At 36.6% G+C, this 20,722-nt stretch overlaps 2 protein-coding genes across 11 annotated transcripts in view; one reads left to right on the forward strand and one right to left on the reverse strand.

Moving 5' to 3' along the window:
* LOC125655910 (voltage-dependent calcium channel subunit alpha-2/delta-2-like) overlaps window positions 1–20,722 on the reverse strand; it is a 134,263-nt gene that overhangs the window by 36,311 nt on the left and 77,230 nt on the right. For all 10 annotated transcript variants that reach the window (XM_056144819.1, XM_056144816.1, XM_056144818.1 and 7 more), the window contains 4 exons: window positions 20,317–20,390; window positions 18,119–18,170; window positions 14,101–14,207; window positions 698–800 (listed from right to left, as the gene is read on the reverse strand). In XM_056144819.1, coding sequence (XP_056000794.1) covers window positions 698–800; window positions 14,101–14,207; window positions 18,119–18,170; window positions 20,317–20,390 — 336 coding nt within the window. The remainder of the gene's footprint in view (window positions 1–697; window positions 801–14,100; window positions 14,208–18,118; window positions 18,171–20,316; window positions 20,391–20,722) is intronic.
* Window positions 5,746–9,311, forward strand: LOC130048272 (uncharacterized). Its single transcript, XM_056144820.1, has 2 exons — window positions 5,746–7,654; window positions 9,176–9,311. Exon 1 carries the CDS (start codon window positions 6,284–6,286, stop codon window positions 7,604–7,606), a length of 1,323 nt encoding a protein of 440 aa, XP_056000795.1. The 5' UTR covers window positions 5,746–6,283; the 3' UTR covers window positions 7,607–7,654; window positions 9,176–9,311.

Here is a 20,722-nt window from a genome sequence, read left to right on the forward strand (position 1 = left end):
TGACTAGTTATTTTTGGCCACATCGTCCCGCATGTCCTTAAGTATCATTTGATTCCGATTTAAACTTTCTGAGTTATCATCCGGAAACCAAATTTTTCTGAAATTTTCATTCTATATTCGGTCACTGTGACCTTGACCTTTGTTCTCCAAAATCAATAGGGGTCTTCCTTACCTGGTACCCAACAATATATCAAAGTTTCATTTGATTCGGATTTAAACTTTCTGAGTTATCATCCGGAAACCAAATATTTCTGAAATTTTCATTCTATATTTGGTCACTGTGACCTTGACCTTTGTTCTCCAAATTCAATAGGGGTCTTCCTTACCTGGTACCCAACAATATATCAAAGTTTCATTTGATTCAGATTTAAACTTTCTGAGTTATCATCCGGAAACCAATTTTTTTTTAAATTTTCATTCTATTTTCGGTCACTGTGACCTTGACCTTTGACCATTTTTCTCCAAAATCAATAGGGGTCTTCCTTACCTGGTACCCAACAATATATCAAAGTTTCATTTGATTAGATTGTAAACTTTTTGAGTTATCATCTGGAAACCAATTGTTGACGCCCAACCGCATCACCAAACCAATAGCCGAATTCAACTTTGTTGCAACTCGGCTAAAAATCAGAATCAGTATGAAAATCGATAGTGTTGGCACTGAATACATAATACAGCTGTGTCAATGATGCCTTACCTTGGTCTGTACATTTTCAATGCCATTAGGTCTTTAACCATACTGAATGTTGACTTGGAGACCTTCATATCCACATAGAGTTGTCTCATCTCTTCAGTGTTAACTGTAATTAAAAAATCAGCTGTTAATTCGTGTACAAATGGAGTGCATTCCTTTAACATTTTCATCATGGAGGAAACCATTTCTATTGATGAATTTCTTATCACAGAATGATGAAATGAGCCCTAAATCAAATGACAACCACTGAAATGCCTGATACCTTGACCTTAATATCAACAGGGGTCATCTACTCCTTTGGGGGTACCAGTGTACAATGTTTGATGTCTTTCATGCAAAGGGGTTCTTAAGATATTGAGTGGACAATATTTTCTTATGTCTGGAGTGGTATGACCTTGCAACCTCAAAATTATACAGGTAACTTAATCTTTAAGGGCTACCTTGTAGTCCAGTCAAATTAAAAATTAAACTTTACCTAATTGCAACAGAATTTTTATTAATACAGACATGATGTATAAGTAAAAAGGAGTATCTGATCAAAAATCCACCGATTTCTATCGAGCCGTTTCAGAGAATTCAAAATAATTATTTCGCGTAATATTTGTTCAAAACCGATGTCCTGAGTGATATTCCATACTTGATTTTCCATTGCGACGTCATGAGTGTATGATGTAAACAATACATGAAATGATAACAATGTACGGAGATAATGGATAAAATGCCGATTCCTTTGAGTGTTCCTCTATATATTGCATTTCTAACAGGTAAGTAAACTTACTATCAATCAAATTTTCATAAATTGCCTTGATTACACCAAATATTCACTAAAAAATTCAATGTAATTGCAGATTTTATTCTCGTATTTACATTAGGCCAAATGCATTTACAATACAACTTAGAACGTTGTAATGTATTTTGTTGTCTCATATCTAAGATAAACAAATAAATAAAACGTTTATTAATGCTTATGAATGCAAATACGTAACAATTGATGAAGCAATACAGTATTTATGTCCATGCCGTTCTGGTCAATTTTTCAAAGTATGGAACGCCGTTTATGTTAAAATGTTAGCATTTTAAAGGAATGTGTTTTTTTAAAATTTTTTATCAATATCTAACGATATTTTTCAGCTATGGCATCAACTGAAGAATTGTGCATCATTTGCTGTGAAGCTGTGTCTTGTTCAGAACGACAAATTTTGAAGGAAAAGGGAAGTCTGGGCTTGAATAATGCCAGTCAAGAGCGTCAAGGAACAGTATTTTCCAAACCTGGTGATGTAGTTCATCAACAATGTAGAAGGAATTTTACAAAGTTAATAAGCAGAAACGAGGAAGTGACGTTTATCCTGTTCGAACTATGGACTTTCACAGCAAAATATTACAAGTATGCATTGAACGAAATGATTCATGGGGAAATCAAGTCAAAGGTCGCATACATTCTGTGAATGATTTACATGTGTCAGATGCGATATATCATCAGCCTTGTAGCATCAATTTTCGGACACTGAAACAGATTCCAGTCCACAGCTCTTTTGAAGAACCACGTCGGAAGAGGCGCTCTCTTGGAAGGCCTGTGAAAGATACTTGTAAAACTGCGTTTGAGGAAACTATGAAATATTTTGAGGAAAATGACGATGAACAAATGACAATTGACGAATTAGTAAGAAAAATGTCTGGGCATTGTAACGATCCATACTCAGTCAAACATGCGTCAAAAATTGAACGAAAGATATGGCCAAAATATCATAATTACAAGTATCAATGGTAAGCCAGATGTTGTCACTTTTCGCTACACAGCCAGATATATTCTGCACGAATTTTTCAGAGAATCCAAAAACGGAGAAGCAGAAAACAAAGATGCTATTATTAAAGCTGCAGCGAAAATAATACGATCAGAAATTAAATCAATGAGTGTATCAAAACAAGCATATCCCAAGCCATCAGAAGTTGAATGCCTTCAACAAAACCTTAGTTTTCTTCCAGGTGGACTTGGGGCTCTTCTCCAAGGAATTTTCTCAGAAGAAAAACATCCGTTAAAAATTGCTTCAATTGGACAAGCTATTATTCAAGCTGTGCGCCCAAGGGTGATTATAGCACCATTACAGTTGAGCCTTTCAGTACAACTTCACCAACATTTTGCTTCAAAATACCTTGTTGACACTCTAAACAAAATGGGATTCTGTTCCTCATACAGTGAAGTGCAAAAGTTTGAGTCCTGCGCAGCTCTAGTTGAAGGAAACTCCCGATTTGATATACCTGCGGAGTCTTGTATGCAATTTATCGCCGATAATGTTGACCATAATTCTAATACAATAGACGGTCACAGTACATTTCATGGTATGGGGATCATGTCAACAGCCACCCCAGGTTTCTTCAACAATAAACGTGTTCCTAGAGTCGACGTTTCAAGAGACTCGATATTAAATTTAGGAACAATCGACATAAAAATCTACAGGAAAGCTTTGGAGTTGCAAGAAGTGAAATTTGACAAGCTTCAAAGCCTTCGGCACATGGACAAGTATCATCACTTGGATGCCTTATCACGGATAATTAAACCACTAAAGTCTCCAACGCCATCGTAGTCAGGATTTATGCAAATGGTGCACAAAGGTGATCATCCCGGAAAAACATCAATGGTGTTTTTTCCAGTGATAGATTTGGAACTTGGAGATATGTCCTGTATATATTCAACATTAATGTTTGTCACAGGTGAAGCCGAAAAATACGCAAGAGTTCCAATTGTCACGTTTGACCAGCCACTGTACTGGAAATCTGTTATCATAATCAGAAATGAATCAAAAGATCATGTGCTACGAAACATCGTATTACGCCTCGGTGGGTTTCATTTACAGATGAGTTTTCTGGGATCCATTGGTCATTTGATGGCAGGTTCGGGTCTAGAGGAAGTCCTTGAAACAGTATATGCTCCTAACGCAGTTAAACATATGCTCAATGGTAAAGTGGTATCAAGAGCTCTTCGTGGTCATTTTTTAGTGGAATCCGCCCTTAGCAGCATCGTAATCAAAAAAGCCTTTGGAATTGCTGAAGATCTACAAAGCAGTGACACTTGTAATTCAAACAAGGACCTCAAAGAAGTGCAAGATATATATGAGGACCTTCTGCAGGGGAACATAATCGTTGATGTTGTACGTAATGCAGTTTTTGATAGAATAGAAAGTGTACTCTCCAATTATAAGGATTTACTATCAGAATGCAGAACGGCAAATTTATGGTTCCAGTATCTTGAAATGATTGATCTTGTCCAGAAATTTATCAGAGCGGAAAGAACAGGTGACAGGCTGCTTCACTTAGACACCGTTCAAAGAATGCTGCCATATTTTGCCGCTTCTGGACACAATTTGTATCTTAAATCCGCTTACATCTACCTTTCCGATATGCAGAAGCTTCAATCATCACATCCCTTGATATATGAATCTTTCTTGTCTGGGAAACATGTGATAAGAAGATCAAATCGTTTGTGGGCTGGTATCTGGACAGACCTGACAATTGAGCAAGTTCTCATGAGAAGTCTAAAGACATCTGGTGGTCTCACAAGAGGGCGAGGTATAACAGAGTACCATCGAACTCTGTGGGTCTTATCTTCTCCCTTGTGTGCCGAATTCAGTCTTGCAATGCAGACCCTTACAGAGACATAGCACACATCTAGTGAGCAGCATAAAGACACGTCTCATTTGCGCATGAATAGAGATGAAATTGATACGACCAGAATTTTAGCTTATCTGGAAGAGAGTGCACCTTTCCAAGAAGACCTCAAGGATCTTCGTGGTTTACACGATGGTGTAACAGCTGAATCAAATATCAATGTTGACAAAAGTCTTGAGATTGGTAGGCAGGTTATTCAATCAATGGTCGGAAAAGATGCAGTGAAACACGTTTTCAAAAGGAAGGATCATGCAATCACCCTAACATCAAAACACTCAGTTAAAGTCGATGATGGAGATAGTGTCAATGTGGATCCACAATTGATGTTTCAACGTCTCAGTGCTATTGCTAAAGATAGTTATCCGGATTTGAGTGAAGTTTTCAGATACGAACTGACAAGTATTCCACCAGCACTTTTTGATAGTTCAGGTCTTCTGAGAGAAGCTAGCAAAAGCCAACTTGCAGATGCTATTTGGTCAACAGGTGATTGCAGTAGCGATGGCGCATCTCTAAATAAATGTTCTACATTCGTACTTGATGGAGGATCTCTGCTACACAGGTTTAACTGGCCACAGAAATCAACTTTCGAACAAATACTGACGATCTACGTGCAATATGTCACCCACAAATTTACAAATGCCTGTGTTGTATTTGATGGCTACAACAACGCACAATCAACCAAGGATCTCACCCATCAGAGAAGATCAAAGGGTTTACAGTCTAGGAAGACTATATTCAATGAATCTACTGTATGCACCGCGAAAAGAGAGCATTTTCTGTCAAACAAAGAAAACAAGAAAAAATTTATTCAAATGCTGTCTACAAGACTCTGAGAAGCCGGTTGTGAAGTAATACAATCTGAAGCAGATGCAGACCATACTTTGGTTTTACAGCTCTTCAGAAAGTGAGAACTCAGTCCGTTGCTTTAATTGGCGAGGATACTGATATGCTCATACTATTACTTTATTATTTAGAGCCTGATATCGAAAAGGAGTTATTCTTTTATTCCGATAAACAAATGAAAAACCATCGGATTTGGAACATATATAACACAAGGCAGATTCTTGGAAAAGACCTATGTCAGTGTCTCTTAGTGATGCACGCTTTGACGGGATGTGATACAACATCTAGGCTGTATGGAATCAGTAAACAGGTCACACTCAAGAAGATGAAGGCAAATTTATACGTTTATGTAACAGCCAGTAAGCCTTTCCTAGATAAATTTGCCTCTGTCACTAAATTGGAGCAAGTTGGAGAGGATATGTTGGCGTCATTGTATGGGGCATTACGAGGAGAAGGTTTGGATATCTTGCGATTCAGAAAATTTGTTACCAAAATGTCAAAGGTAGAGAAACATATTCAATTTGATGTAAAAAGTCTCCTTGTTATTTAAGTTATTAAATATAGTTTATATAAGTTGATTCTGTATCATAGCTATCGGATCTATATTTAGAATATGGCAGATCTCGTGTATCACGTGATCAAATAGACCAATCAGTATTAAGCTGTATAGCATCACTGCATCAGTTTTGAAGTTCTTCTGTGGCTAAACAAATTTCTTAGATTCCTTCGGAATATTATTCAAGGATTTATCACTTGTGCATATTTATTTGTGTTCATTGAACTTACGGTATATACACCAAACTGCGAATTTGAACCTCGACATGTGAATGTGAGCGTGGGTGTTGATACGGACACGCTCTATTTGCAGTTTCCTTCAGATTCTAGGATATTGTTTCTGTTTATATCGCTAATATTCAGTGTAACATTACTGTGATTAGTACCTTCGTTACAGTTAAACTTCGAATGTGAACAGTGACAGGCTAATGTGCGCATGCTTTGTTTAAATTGTCACGCTCCAGTTACCGAGTTTATTACAATCTTTATGTGATTACTGTGACTAAGCTACGCGTCATATCTTCTAAAATGCCAGGAAGGAAACGAAAACAAAACGCTACAACAGCGCCAGTTAGGCAGAGACAAGTCAGACCCCGTCACGAAAACAATTCGCGATGGAATTTGAACGAGCCTGAAAATTGGTCTACTTCAGAATTGTTTAATAAACTGAGAGAAGCCAATATAATCTTGCCATCAAATTTGAAGAAAGCTCAACTCGTGCAAATATTTAAGGACAATGTTCTGAATAAAGACAGAAGTGACTCAACGGACGATTCAAGGGAAATTCAGGTTCAGGACCGAGAGGTAAATGTTCAATATGGCGAATTGAATTTACTTCCGGCATCTTCAATCAACAATCCCGAGAACGAGGCTGGGCGGATGTCAACAAATGATCCATTCCTTAGGCACCAAGACGAGGCTGGGCGGAAGCAGGTAGAACTGTCAAATGCTGTCCAAAACATACAACGATCAGTTGAGCATCTCGCAAATGAGATTAGCACACTCAAGCTCCGCGGCGTTTCCAACCAGGACAATGAGCCCTCAGGATCAGGAAATTTCACAATTGACACACCTACGCCAAGAATATCTTCCGACTCCGTCCCTCATATAGAAACGGTATCGTCAAATCTGCGAAACCAGATCATGCAAGGTAAGGATGTCAACTTGGCTCTACTTCTTATGCCCCACGAAATTGAGGAGAATAGTCTACATGACAGCGATGGGCGCTTCATCGTAATTAAAAACAACACTGACCCCAGATTACAAAGAAATCTGACTTTAAGCGAGTTTATAGTGGCATTCACTAAGTATCGGAACATCCTATGCGAATTCTTTCCAGAGAGAAGGTCCGAGTTAGATGCATACTTAAGGGATATCATTGAAATGGCATCCACCACTAAGGGGTCGGCTTTTTACGATTACCACAAAGCATTTTCAGCAAGGGCCAGTACACTTCTACAACAGAGAAACATCAGAATTGATTGGGCTATTAGAGACACAAAACTATTTACAACCATATTTGCCGGACAGACTATTAATCGTTGTGAAATGTGCAATAGTGTCACACATTCGTCCCACTTCTGCCCCAGAATTAAACACAACACCTTGCAATCCCAGTCAAGCGCATCACAACAAAATCCGCAAACATCTAGTCTGTGTGATGTTCAGGGCAGGCCTAGGATTAAACATAAGGGCAAAGAAATTTGCAACAATTTTAACAGTGTGACAGGGTGTCAGAGGAAAGCGTGCAACTTAGTCCACATATGTTCAGAATGCAAATTCAACAACCACGCAGCACCCACGTGCAACAAACTGAAAGCCAAGCAAAGTATCACCAGTGAAAAGGCGTGACTATTAGATGACAAATCCCACTCAGGAAATATTGTTTCAGATTTTAAGGTTAACACCCCAATTAATATTGGAATTCTTCAAAAGGAACTATTAGATCATTCCGACCAATGTTTTGTTCAAAATTTTATTGAAGGATTAAAAAATGGTTTCGATACTGGAATTTCAGAATTACCCCAAACCTCCTTTGAAAGTAGAAATAATCTTTCTGCGCGCGAAAAACCAGAAGTAGTGGATTCCCTAATCGAACAGGAACTTTCAAAGGGTTTTTTAAGTGGGCCGTTTGACAAACCTCCGTATAAGATATACCGTATAAGTCCTATTGGGATAGCGGTAGGGAAATATTCCAAGAAAAATAGACTGATTGTTGATTTGTCTGCTCCGCATAACTCCGAATCCGACTCGAGTATCAACAGTCTGATCAACAAAGATGAATACTCTTTGCAATATGTACATATAGATGATGCTATAAGTATATTAAAATCGTTGGGAGTCAACTCTTGCATGTGTAAAACGGACATTGTGGATGCTTTCAAGCTGATTCCCATTTCTCCGGAAGTGCAACCTTTTTATGGTGTTAAATGGAGAAACAAATACTACTTCTACAAGCGATTAGTGTTTGGGTGCCGAAGTAGCCCAAAAATTTTTGATATGTTGTCGCAAGTTGTGTGTTGGATCTTACAAAACAACTATAACATCAAACATATCTTGCATTTGCTTGATGATTTTCTAACTATTGATATTCCGGGTGATGAAGGTCTTCGAAGCATGGCCATACTGACTATGGTGTTTAGAAGGTTAGGTATTCCGATATCTGAAAAGAAAACTATGGGTCCTTGTACTGTTTTGGAGTATTTAGGCATAATACTGGACTCAGAAAAAATGGAGGCTAGAATTCCAGTTGAGAAGATAAATCGTATTTTCTCTCTTATAGAAGAACTTAAAGTAAAACGCTCGTGTACTAAGAGAAAACTGCTAAGCGTCTTGGGCCATTTCAATTTTGCAGCTCGTATTATTCCAGCAGGAAGGTCTTTTATTTCTTATTTACTAACGTTAGCGCACTCGGTCCCCGAATTGCATTATCATGTGAACCTAACCAAAGAATGTAGACTTGACCTTGCTATGTGGGAAACTTTTCTCAAACAGTGGAATGGGAGATCTTTCTTCTTAGAAGACAATATGACTTTTGCTTCGGACATTTCATTGTATACTGATGCTTCTTCCAAGCACGGTTTTGGTGGATATTACCACGGAAAATGGTTCCAAGGGAAATGGCCAGTCGAGATTCAGACCTTAGGAAGTGATTCATTATCAATGGCGTTACTAGAATTATATCCGATAGTGGTGGCAGTGGTTATATGGGGTCACGAGTGGACTGGCAAACGAATTAAGTTTTGTTGTGACAACCTCGCGACCGTCCAAATTATTAACAAACGCAGGTCAAAGTCACCCATGATCATGAAATTGCTTCGAAAGCTAACATGGAAATCGGCATGCGATAATTTTATCATAACCTCCGTCCATGTCCCAGGAAAGAAAAACATTATAGCAGATTCTTTATCTCGTTTCCAGGTGACCAAATTCCGACAGGCTGCCCCTCAAGCAGAAAAGAACCCAGTTATGATTCCTGCAATGCAAGAACTCGTACTATATTAGAGGAAGAAGCTGAAAGATTGTGTGAAAATTCTTTGAGTGAAAGCACAAAAAGCACATACAGACATGGTTATAAGATCTTTTGTCAATTTCTATCATCTATTGGAATAGCAGCAACCGACTACAAGCCAACACCCATTTCAGAACAAACTCTCATCCTATTTGTCACCCACTGCAACAAGGCATTAGGACTTGGATACAGCACTATCAAACTATATTTGGCTGCAGTTAGATTTTATTATGTCAAGGCAGGCATCCACAACCCAATGTCCTCTTCCTATATAGACTGCTGCGCAAAACTTCATATGGTTTTACGAGGGATTAAGAAACACAATCATCAAAAAGAGAGACGAAGACCAATTACATACAAAATTTTACTTCAAATTCATACCATCTTGCAAAGAGGAATGTATGGAAAATTTCTTGATTCTATGTTGAAGGCAGCATTTTCTCTGGCCTTCTTTGCGTTCCTTAGGTGTGGTGAATTCACAGTTAAAAATTTTAAACAAAACAACATTTTAAATATGGAAGATGTGATCAAGGACAGTGATGATAAGGGATTTACGCTTAAATTGAAGAGTTCCAAAACCGATCCATTCCGTAAAGGAATCCAAATTCGTGTATTCAAATCTGGCCAAGCTGTATGTCCATTTACATGTATGAACAAATATCTCGAAATGCGTAAAATTTGGAACAATGGATACAGATCATCAGCTTTATTCATTGACGATAGTGGCAACCCGTTAACAAGAAATTTCTTGGTGAACAAATTAAAATGTATCCTTCAAATGTTAGGTTACAATGACGAGCAGTACAATGGGCATTCCTTCAGGATTGGGGCAGCAACATCTGCTGCAGAAGGCCAAGTGCAGGACCATATGATTAAAACACTAGGACGGTGGAGTTCAGATTGTTATAATAGATATGTAAGAACTGATGATGACACTCTATCGCGAGCGCAACGAGCTATGTGCCACAACTGATGTTCTATAACTGTGATAGTACCAGTGAAAAAAAATTCGGAGACAGTGATCAAATGACATTTCATTCGTGTGTTTGCTATGTACGGATATATGATAATAATGTGACGCTTGTACCAGCTGTATATAATGTATGCTTCATCTTAAACCTTTAGACTAGTTGAAGCGCAAGTTGCGCTTTATGATGTACATATGTTATCTTTGTTTTGTACACAGTAACGATGTAGTTTTCATTAGAATAGTTAGTTTCACGTTTTTTTTTATCAGATTAAGGTGGAGGTTTAGCAACGATATATTACTTCCTTTTGGGGCTCTCAGCTATTCCCAGTAGGTGCAGGCTTAACTGGCAATATCTTCGTTTGGGCATAACACATTGAAACAATTTCAATGTTCTACCCCAAAAGAAATAGTTTAGGAAACACAAACCATCAGCATTTTACACATGCATGTTTACATAGCTATAATGACCATTTACATATTACTGGGCCATCGGCCACTTAGATATTACAGGGCCATCGGCCACTTACATATTACAGGGCCATCGGCCACTTATACTCAAGGCCATCGGCCTCTCACCATTACATGCATGGCCATCGGCTATGCTCTTAGCAAGCATTTCAGCTTAAGTTTTCAACTTGACTGATGTTGTTTTAATTTGAGATGTATGTTAGAGTTGATATCTATCTTGGATGTTAAAAATCATGCATGTGTTTTTGATGTATCTTGTTATTCTGTAATCCGCTGAGTAGTACCCAAAAGGCAAAGTTTGAATAAAATATAGTAACTTTTCATCTGTGTTATTTATATAAATTGTTATTTAAGTTATTAAATATAGTTTATATAAGTTGATTCTGTATCATAGCTATCGGATCTATATTTAGAATATGGCAGATCTCGTGTATCACGTGATCAAATAGACCAATCAGTATTAAGCTGTATAGCATCACTGCATCAGTTTTGAAGTTCTTCTGTGGCTAAACAAACCTCCATCCACCCCGCCACCACCTTAATCTGATCTTGGGTAAATTACTCAACAATTCATAGGGCATTACACATTGAAACAATCTCGGGCATAACACATTGAAACAATTTCAATGTTCTACCCCAAAAGAAATAGTTTAGGAAACACAAACCATCAGCATTTTACACATGCATGTTTACATAGCTATAATGACCATTTACATATTACTGGGCCATCGGCCACTTAAATATTACAGGGCCATCGGCCACTTACATATTACAGGGCCATCGGCCACTTATACTCAAGGCCATCGGCCTCTCACCATTACATGCATGGCCATCGGCTATGCTCTTAGCAAGCATTTCAGCTTAAGTTTTCAACTTGACTGATGTTGTTTTAATTTGAGATGTATGTTAGAGTTGATATCTATCTTGGATGTTAAAAATCATGCATGTGTTTTTGATGTATCTTGTTATTCTGTAATCCGCTGAGTAGTACCCAAAAGGCAAAGTTTGAATAAAATATAGTAACTTTTCATCTGTGTTATTTATATAAACACCTACTTATGAATCTGCAAAGCAACATATATATAGAGCGTATCATCAAGTACAACAATGGATAGCAAACGACTTGGACGCGACAAAATGGGGATGGAAATTGAATGACACTGGTTATCTTCTACCGATTAAGACTAAATTGGCACCAGCACCGTCCGATCTTCTGAAAATAATTCGTTGCAATTGCCAAAGCAACTGTGACTCAAAGCGGTGCAGTTGCAGACGACACGGAATTAAATGCTCAATTTGTTGTGGAGAATGCCGTGGTACAAGTTGTACGAATGCTGAACCTTGCCAAGATGACGATGACTAATTTATCATTCAATTGAATATTTTTTGTATACATGAATGATGAACTGAACACGTGAGATGGTGGTGATCATCATTCATTAGCATTATACATGCTGCACAAATGTTTAAACAAGCCATAAGTTATTACTGAAATAACTCAATATATTGATATTTGCATTGTGAATTAAACAAGAAATCTATTAGTGAAAATATACATGTACTTTGTATGGATTATGATGATAACGATGACGTGTCAGATGATGCTTAAACATAATGAATTACAACGCTTTCAAATGAATATTTTTCTTTTATCTTTATTGATGTCAACTTCGCTTTCAAAACAAAGTTAGTAGTACACCAACCCCCTATATTCATGCAAGATTTACTTGAAAAGTACCCGGAGAATTTTGGAATATAGATTATTAGTTATTGATATTTAAACAGGTTGCTTTTTATATATATATATGATGACGGTGATATATATATATATATATATATATATATATATATGATCTACTTGTTTAAATATCAATAACTGTATGTCACTCTAATACTTTATACGATATTTTATCTGCCTTTCATGTTTCGCGTCTTCCAAAATGTATGTAAATCGACAAACCTGAGAACGTATATATCCATGAATGCCGATAAAATACCATTTAAGGTACCCATTTTCAAACTAGAATTACCCGAAAAGTGCTCGGTGGATTTCAGTGGATTTTGGAATATATATTGTCTAGGGTCTACCTGTTGATGCTCTGTAATCAGAATTTCTGTTGCAATTAGTTCAAGGTTGACCCCCAATATCCACTATTTTGACTGGACTATTGATGCTTGTTAGGCAAAAGATTCTCAAGATATCGAGCAGATAATACTTGGTTTACGGACCAAATGGTTGATGTACATGTATCAGCAGGTGCAAATCAATATGCCCCTCCTTTTCATATGGAGCATAAAATTGCTAAATCATACTATTTTACGTTATTTCATACTAGTACATTCATTATGGCGATATAATCATGCTGATTATAGCATTGCCAAGTGTGTATGTAAAACAGCTAAATTCTGAATATAAAGTCTAAACAAGAGGTACTGTGAGCAATGCTCACTAAGAATACCCCCCGCTTACCCCAATCTCCCAAAGGGTGTTGGTAATAGGTATAAACTACCTCTTTTCTGAGTGTAAAAAACAAATGGCATAACAAACCGAACCATATTGCTACTTCGATGTCCAGTGCGCTTGACCTTTGACCTTTTGACCCCAAAATCGATAGGGCACATCTTCATCCCATGGGTAGTCCATATGTATGATATGGTGACGGTAGGTGGAAAGGATAACGCTTTAGAGCCCGGAAACCATATTGCTACTTCGATGTCCAGTGCACTTGACCTTTGACCTTTTGACCCCAAAATCGATAGGGAACATCTTCATCCCATGGGTAGTCCATATGTATGATATGGTGACGGTAGGTAGAAAGGATAATGCTTTAGAGCCCGGAAACCATTGCATCTACAGACGGACGGACGGACGGACAGACAGACGGACAACCTGATTCCAGTATACCCCCCCCCCCCCCACAACTTGTTGCGGGGGGTATAAAAAGTGAAATCCAATGCCATCTGGCACATTGGTAAGCACACTCTCTCCAATTTTGTAAATTGTGATATATGGAGATGATAGAAATAAAAATATCCTTCCAAAAACTTTCTGAAGACAATTCTACTCAGGAACCTTAAGTGAAATGACTATTCATACTAGTGATTATAAAATCAATTCCACATGAGCCCAGCCATCATCAATTCTATACAAATAAAGCAACCAAAAATTGCACAGAAATGAAGTTAAGTCAAATTCTACACAATAAATCAATGTAGTACCATGAATTCTACATATATCAGGCCACTACAAATTCCACAGAAGTCAAGTCAACTCTAATTCCACATGATAAATCAACCCACCATGAGAAATTAAACAAACCGATTACCCTAATGTGATTCCGTATCCAAAACAATTTTCACAGAGCTGGATATAAAACTGGTAGACTCGTGACTTACAGTTGTCTGGAGTTTGTGAATAATTATTCTCAAGGGCAGCTATCAGGTCTTCCACCACTACGCTGGAGTTCTGGTTCTGTGTTACGCTGCTAGATTTGTAGTATTTCCTACAATAATGTTCTACATTAGCATTCGATATGAACCTGTACTGAAACATATTACTAAATCATGGAATATATTGGAAGAGTGAACAATTACTGAATTCTAATATCTTACACTGAAATTCAATATTTTTTTCTAACATTTTTACTAAAAAATATATATTAAGATGGAGATAGAACTAATGTTTATATGTTTGGAAATATGCAAGTTAAACAAAGTCACATTGATAAAACTATCTGTTTGTTATACTAGAGCTAAAATGCATCATGGGCCACAAAGCTCACCTGAGCCATCTTGCACATCTTACTTAATAAATTAGTGGCTCAATAATAAGCTAAGACCTGTTATTGGACCACTATATCCAATCTTTTAAAGTACTATTGTAGACACGCTCTGGATCCAGGATAAATTGAATCCATGCAATATGAGGATACTTTTATATTATTTATATAATTATATGTGGTTCTGAACAAGAACCAGTGGTTCTTGATAAAATAGTAATTAAATGTTTTTCCTATGTAAATTCCCGTGGGGATCCTGGTTAGAATAGGTCTTCAGTACCCCTTGCTTGTCGTAAGAGGGGACTAAATGGGTGAAACCGTAAAAACCAACTGGAAGGCCCCGTGTCGCGGCAGGATGGCACGATAAAGATCCCTCCCTGCTCAAAGGCCATAAGCGCAAAGCATAGGCCTAAATTTTGCAGTCCTTCACCAGCAACGGCGACATCTCCATATGAGTTAAAAATTCTCAAGAGGGACGTTAAACAATATAAAATCAATCCATTCTTTGTAAAATGTTCATTACCATGGCTCCGCATAAAGCCTGGTGGACATAATTTGAACAAACTTGAATATTTACACTACTTGAAGGTGCTTGAATACATGTATTAGATTGATAAATTGTACCATATTGTTTTAAGTCCTTATCGTTGTCCTATCCTGGCTTTAAATAGATTTGAATCTTCACTACATGAGAATGCTTGCCTATTTACTTGACAATAAGTACAAATTTCATTCCTAGGAAGATTTTTGAAGAATACCATATATCAGATAATTATTTATTAGATGTTTCTCAAAGAAAAAGTAGTTTGAAATCTTTGCATTTTATTTTTTGGCAATTTTATTTAACAAGTGACTTTTATACATTGGCTTCTCTGGCTCAGTGATTCCTAAGTAGAATATTTATTTTAAAAAACAGCACCCTATGAATGGGATTACAATGTGAAGAAACTGAATAATTATTTCTAATGATATAAATTGTATTGTTTTGGCTCTTGAGATTTTTAAATACTGAATTAACCTGTACATTCCTTTTCAATATTTTGAACCCATATTGTTCTCCCCCAGGGATCGAAATTAACTTTTTTCATTACTAGCAAATTTTAGCTAGTGGATTATTTTCCAACTAGCAAAATTGAGTTTTTACTAGCATTTTTCAACCGAAGGCTGTTTTACAGGAATTTAAGAAAACAAGCATGTCTCTATATCAATATATAGGGAAAATCTTTTAAAATCTTCTTTAAAGTGCAATAATGAAAATAAGATTGAGAATTCTTTCATTTAAAATTTAATGAATTGTCAGACAACATACATGGTGCATGGTGAGGGTCACAGGGTACACTTGTGCGATGTACTCGCTGTCCAGAGATCTACCACCTATTTACAACATCATGTCGTTTGAAATCTTGAAGACTGTTTGCGCCAATTCAAACTATATGTTCAAAACTTTTGGAAATTTCATCTAAAAAATTCTAGTGGAAAAAACCCCGCGAACTCGTGTTTGACTATAGAGTACAGAAGGACACCACGTGAAACGGTGACACTAACTCTGTCATGTGTTGTTTCATGTAGACACTGATGAAATCAACATGCTTGCTGTTTAAATCAGACGTCACTGAGACGCCCGAAGTGTGCTTGAAGTAGGACTGACTGAGACGACCTTGGCCTTAGTTATTTATTCGATCCACGTTTACTTTTTCAATACTTGTATATTCATTCTGTAAAGCGTTTCTATGCACAAGACAAAATTATTGTAAACTTCAAAGTATAGCCAATAAACCGAGGAAATCCGGAAAAAAGATCGGGATTTTTTTCACTCACAAAAAGTTGCGATCACTTGTGATTTTTTACTCGCAATTTCAATTTTAAACTCACATTTAGCGAGTATTTCCCCTTAATTTCATTGCCTGTCCCCACCATGGTCCTGGGCTTACGGTTTGAACAAACTTAAATCTTTAATTTTTCTCATTATATGAAGGAATTTTCATATATCTACTGGCAAAACAAGTCAACACCATCCTCTTTTCACTTTTTCTTAATTATTTCCCTTTAGGAGAGATCATAACCCTTCATTTGAAAAATCTTGAATCCCCTTTACTGAAAGATGTTTTGTGGTAAGTTTGGTTGAAATTAGTTCTAGAGAAGGAAACTTCATGATGATAATATTTTTTCATCAGAATAGCTCACTCAAACCTACCATTCAAGTGAGCTATTCTGATGAATTTCAAATTAGTCTTCATACACATTTAAATATATTAACTAAATTATACGAGCAAATATCTTTTTATAATTTATTAATTTTCATAATGAGGCAAATTAATTGATTTCTACTAATTTTTAAATTCCTAATTATTACAACTATGATTTGTTGCAGTCTGATTAAAATCAGACCCCATACTCATTATCAATCGCAGACCTGTGACAGAACTGTCATGCCACAACTGGAGATTTGAAAATTTTCAGCTGGAGTTTTGGTCTGATAACTGGAGATTTTTTATCGACATTTTTGTTTTACCGTTTTTGTGTGTTCATTGGCTAATGAAATCATGCTACTAGTAGTTTTTTGTGTTACAAGTGTCTGAGTTCATAATCATCAGATCCTTTTTGTGTTGAGAACATTGATAAATCCTTTTTTGTGTTAAGAACATTGATAATTCTTAAGTCAATACCTTAAAAACCACAATTAAAAGAAAAAAAACTTGTTATATTTATATATTTATTACAGAGATAACAAGTTATAACAATTATCACTTTTCAGAAAAGTTGACCAACATATTTGATCTAGGCCTACTAACAAATTTAAGCTCACTTGAGATTTCAGCACTGGTGAGCTAAATAATATAAAGAATATGTTCTCACATAAAAGAACTGCATTGCATATCTGAAAACGTGTTTTTTTTCTTCTTCAGTGAAACGTGTAGTGAACAAATATATGTTACAAGACTTGGCCACGTACTATTTATACATGCATGTGTAAATAAATATTGAGAAAATTCGAACTGTGCACACCCATCGTCGTCTTGCCGTATCCATCTTTGAATATACAGTTCAGTTAGAGATAATCCATTCTAATACAATTGTGTCATTCTGTCCACACATATTACGAACATCTTCAGTGCCCACTTTCTTTTCCCACCTGCTCCTTACCAAGTTTTCAGCAGTATCAAAGATTGTCCGACTTGATGTTTTTATAACAACTTCAACTGTCGGTATCACTTCCTAATCACCAGAGCGTGTGCCAAAAACAATCTTTTTAATCATCCACTAATTGTTTATTATCACTAATTGCTGTGTAATCATAAATAAACTCCTCAAATGGCTTCAGTAATTACTGTACCCTCGTTAATTGACGTTTACCTGTGCAGTCACTGTGACAGAAAAATAGACGACTTTCGATTGTCTCGGGGTTTTTCCTTATCAATATCGAAAAATGGTGCTTAGAAAATTTTTGTTGTTGAAAATTTGAAATGACGGAAGATTTTACATTTTAACGGAAGGAACGGAAGGGGGGCTCAAATTCGGGAGATTTTGTCTTCCGACGGAAGAATCACAGGTCTGCAATCGTTGATATAATGAGTATGGGGTCTGATTTTAATCAGACTGGATTTGTTGTTACATGAAAGAACAGTAAAACTTACCAGGGTGCTAACAACTTAGCTGTATCTTGCTCCCTCAGCAAATTGATCATTTCTGGAAAAACAAGCAAATTCAGAGAATTTACACCCCTGCTTAAAGTTACATTTGTTCAACAAATACTCTCCTTGCTTTGTTTCTTTGCTGAAGCACAACATAAAATACATCTTCCAAACACCATTTGTTGTCTTATGTGAGCTGGTGACCTGGACTTAGAAAGTATTAGGGATTAATCTTTTGTGATAGCTAGAGAATCTTCATATTAAGAAGATGCCTCATTAAAGCTCAAACAGTACAGATTTCATCCAGAAATTATTTCTTATCAAATGAGGTCTGGTAACCTCAACTTTTGATCTCCAGAACAATAGGGTTATCTTCAAATCATGGTGCCTCTTCATGAGAAGTTTCATTGTTTTGGCTTAAGTAATAGAGACTCTTCATTGCTGCCAATAGTATTTTAAACTTCATCTAGAAACCATTTCTTACCATATGTCACCTGGTAATCTTGACCTTTTGGCTTAAAAAACAAGAGACCCACAGGCCTTATCACTCACCCACAGGTGCTTCTTATCCATTTTGTTCTCAATCTATATATAGATTGAGAACAAAATGGATAAGAAGCCCCTAAGGGTCACCTGAGTACTAGTGAAAAAGTATCACTACTCCCAAGGGCTATGAAATCTTAAAAAAAATTACTCATCTGAATATCTAAGCTAAATTCTAATGTTCAGCAACAGTATAAAACAAGATTTGTTCTTAAAACTTCAATGCCCTCAAAAGTGCATACACTGATAAAGGCTTTACATAACATAATAGGTGTATTACATGTAACATTAAACATTATAAGATATGACTAATTTGGACCCATCCTAGAGTCAAAACCCTGGGTTGTGAAATTCACCATTTTTTGTACATCCTTTTCTGCTATTCCTAAGTATGCATTAAGATTTTATACAGTATCAGCAAACTTACACATAAATACTAATATATACTAAGTTTGGCCCACCCTGAGGTCAGAACCCCTACCCCGTGGATCATCAAATTTACAATTTTGGTAGAGGCATTCCTGCTCTACATCACTATGCATTTGGTTTTTCTTACACATGTGCGGTTCTAGAGAAGAAGACTTTTGAAAATTGGTAAATTTTGGGCAGTGTTTGCCTCGCCCCTAAGGATCAAGGGGTGCAGGAATCCTGAAATTTACAATTTATGTCCCCCTTCTTCGAAAGATGCTTCATACCAAATTTGAAAAGACCTGGAATGATAGTTATCAAAAAGAAGTTAAAAATTTCTATTGTTCACACATTTAATAACTGACCATTTTGCCCCCACCCTGATACCAAAATCCCTACCCCTGGGATCATCAAATTTACAATTTTGGTAAAGGACTACCTGATCTTTCTAAATATCCATTTACTTTCAATTTAGTATCAATAGCACTAAAGAAGAAGTCATTTACCGGTATTAAAATGTTTTACACATGAACACTATTATACCAAGTTTGGCTCCACCCCGGGATCATAAAATTTACAATTTTGGTAGAAGCTTCCTTGCTCATCATTACTATACACTCACCTTCTCTGCTAGATGTCCAGGAGTAAAGAAGATTTTTAAAGAAATACATCAGTTTTACAGGTTTTTATTGGGGGGGGGGGGGTGTCTCCTTCACCTACAGATGCAACATACCAAATTTGGTCAAGATTGGCCCAGTAGTTTCTGGGAAGGAGTTGTAAATGGACGATGGATGCAGAACAATAGCAATAGGTCATCTGAGTGACTCAGGTGACCTAACAAAAGAGGGCACATGCCTAAGATTGCCTTAGGCATATTTGAGATTTCCTCCAAATTCTAATGCTTAAGTACTATTTGAGATTCCTCAGAAACCAAGGTTACAGACAGACTGACTCAAATCTATATACCCCCATTTGTTGAAGGAGGGGACAATAAATATTAAAAGAATATGAAGGTTTTTACTTGTGAAGTATCAATGTCTCAAAACCTTACAAGGTAAAATTTGTCCATTTTATTTTTGTCTATTTCATCAATAACCAAAATGGGCAAATTTAAAACTGGGGGAACATGAATTCCAGGAAATAACTTTGGGCAAATTCAAATTTGGATGAAAACTTTTTCAAACGTGTATGGGTGAAAATCACATGAAGCGAAATTGTCCATGCAGTATATAAAATCAAGTCATATTTACCCTTTGCTTTGGCCTCAGTGAAGTCTGTTAGTTTCATGACGTAATTTTGATATCGTGGAAGAGCAAGGCCAAGACTGCAAAATGAAAATAATCCAAAAGTGTAATAATCCAAAATATTCCTTTCCATATAGCATGTAAATTCATCCATTATACAAAATCCACTCTTTTCTTCCAATACCGGATATCGGAACTAGAAAATTTTGGAACTCTTCATAAAAAGAAGTTACGAAAATCATGCATCACTTGGGCAACCCTTGTATACAAATTAGTGATGGCTAAAGACGACTCATTTCTGAAGCTAAAATATCTGCCTGGTTTGAAGATTATTTTTCAGAATGTTGCAAGTGAATGCCCTAGTACCAAAAAACATAAATTCTGATGTTTGGTAGCGGAGATAAAACCAAAC

Source organism: Ostrea edulis, chromosome 7 (genome assembly GCF_947568905.1).
Source record: "Ostrea edulis chromosome 7, xbOstEdul1.1, whole genome shotgun sequence".
NCBI classification, from domain to species: domain Eukaryota; kingdom Metazoa; phylum Mollusca; class Bivalvia; order Ostreida; family Ostreidae; genus Ostrea; species Ostrea edulis.

Bases quoted from the DNA above. Each gene is read 5' to 3' on its own strand.
- LOC130048272 (XM_056144820.1), top strand. From the start codon at position 6,284: ATGCCAGGAAGGAAACGAAAACAAAACGCTACAACAGCGCCAGTTAGG.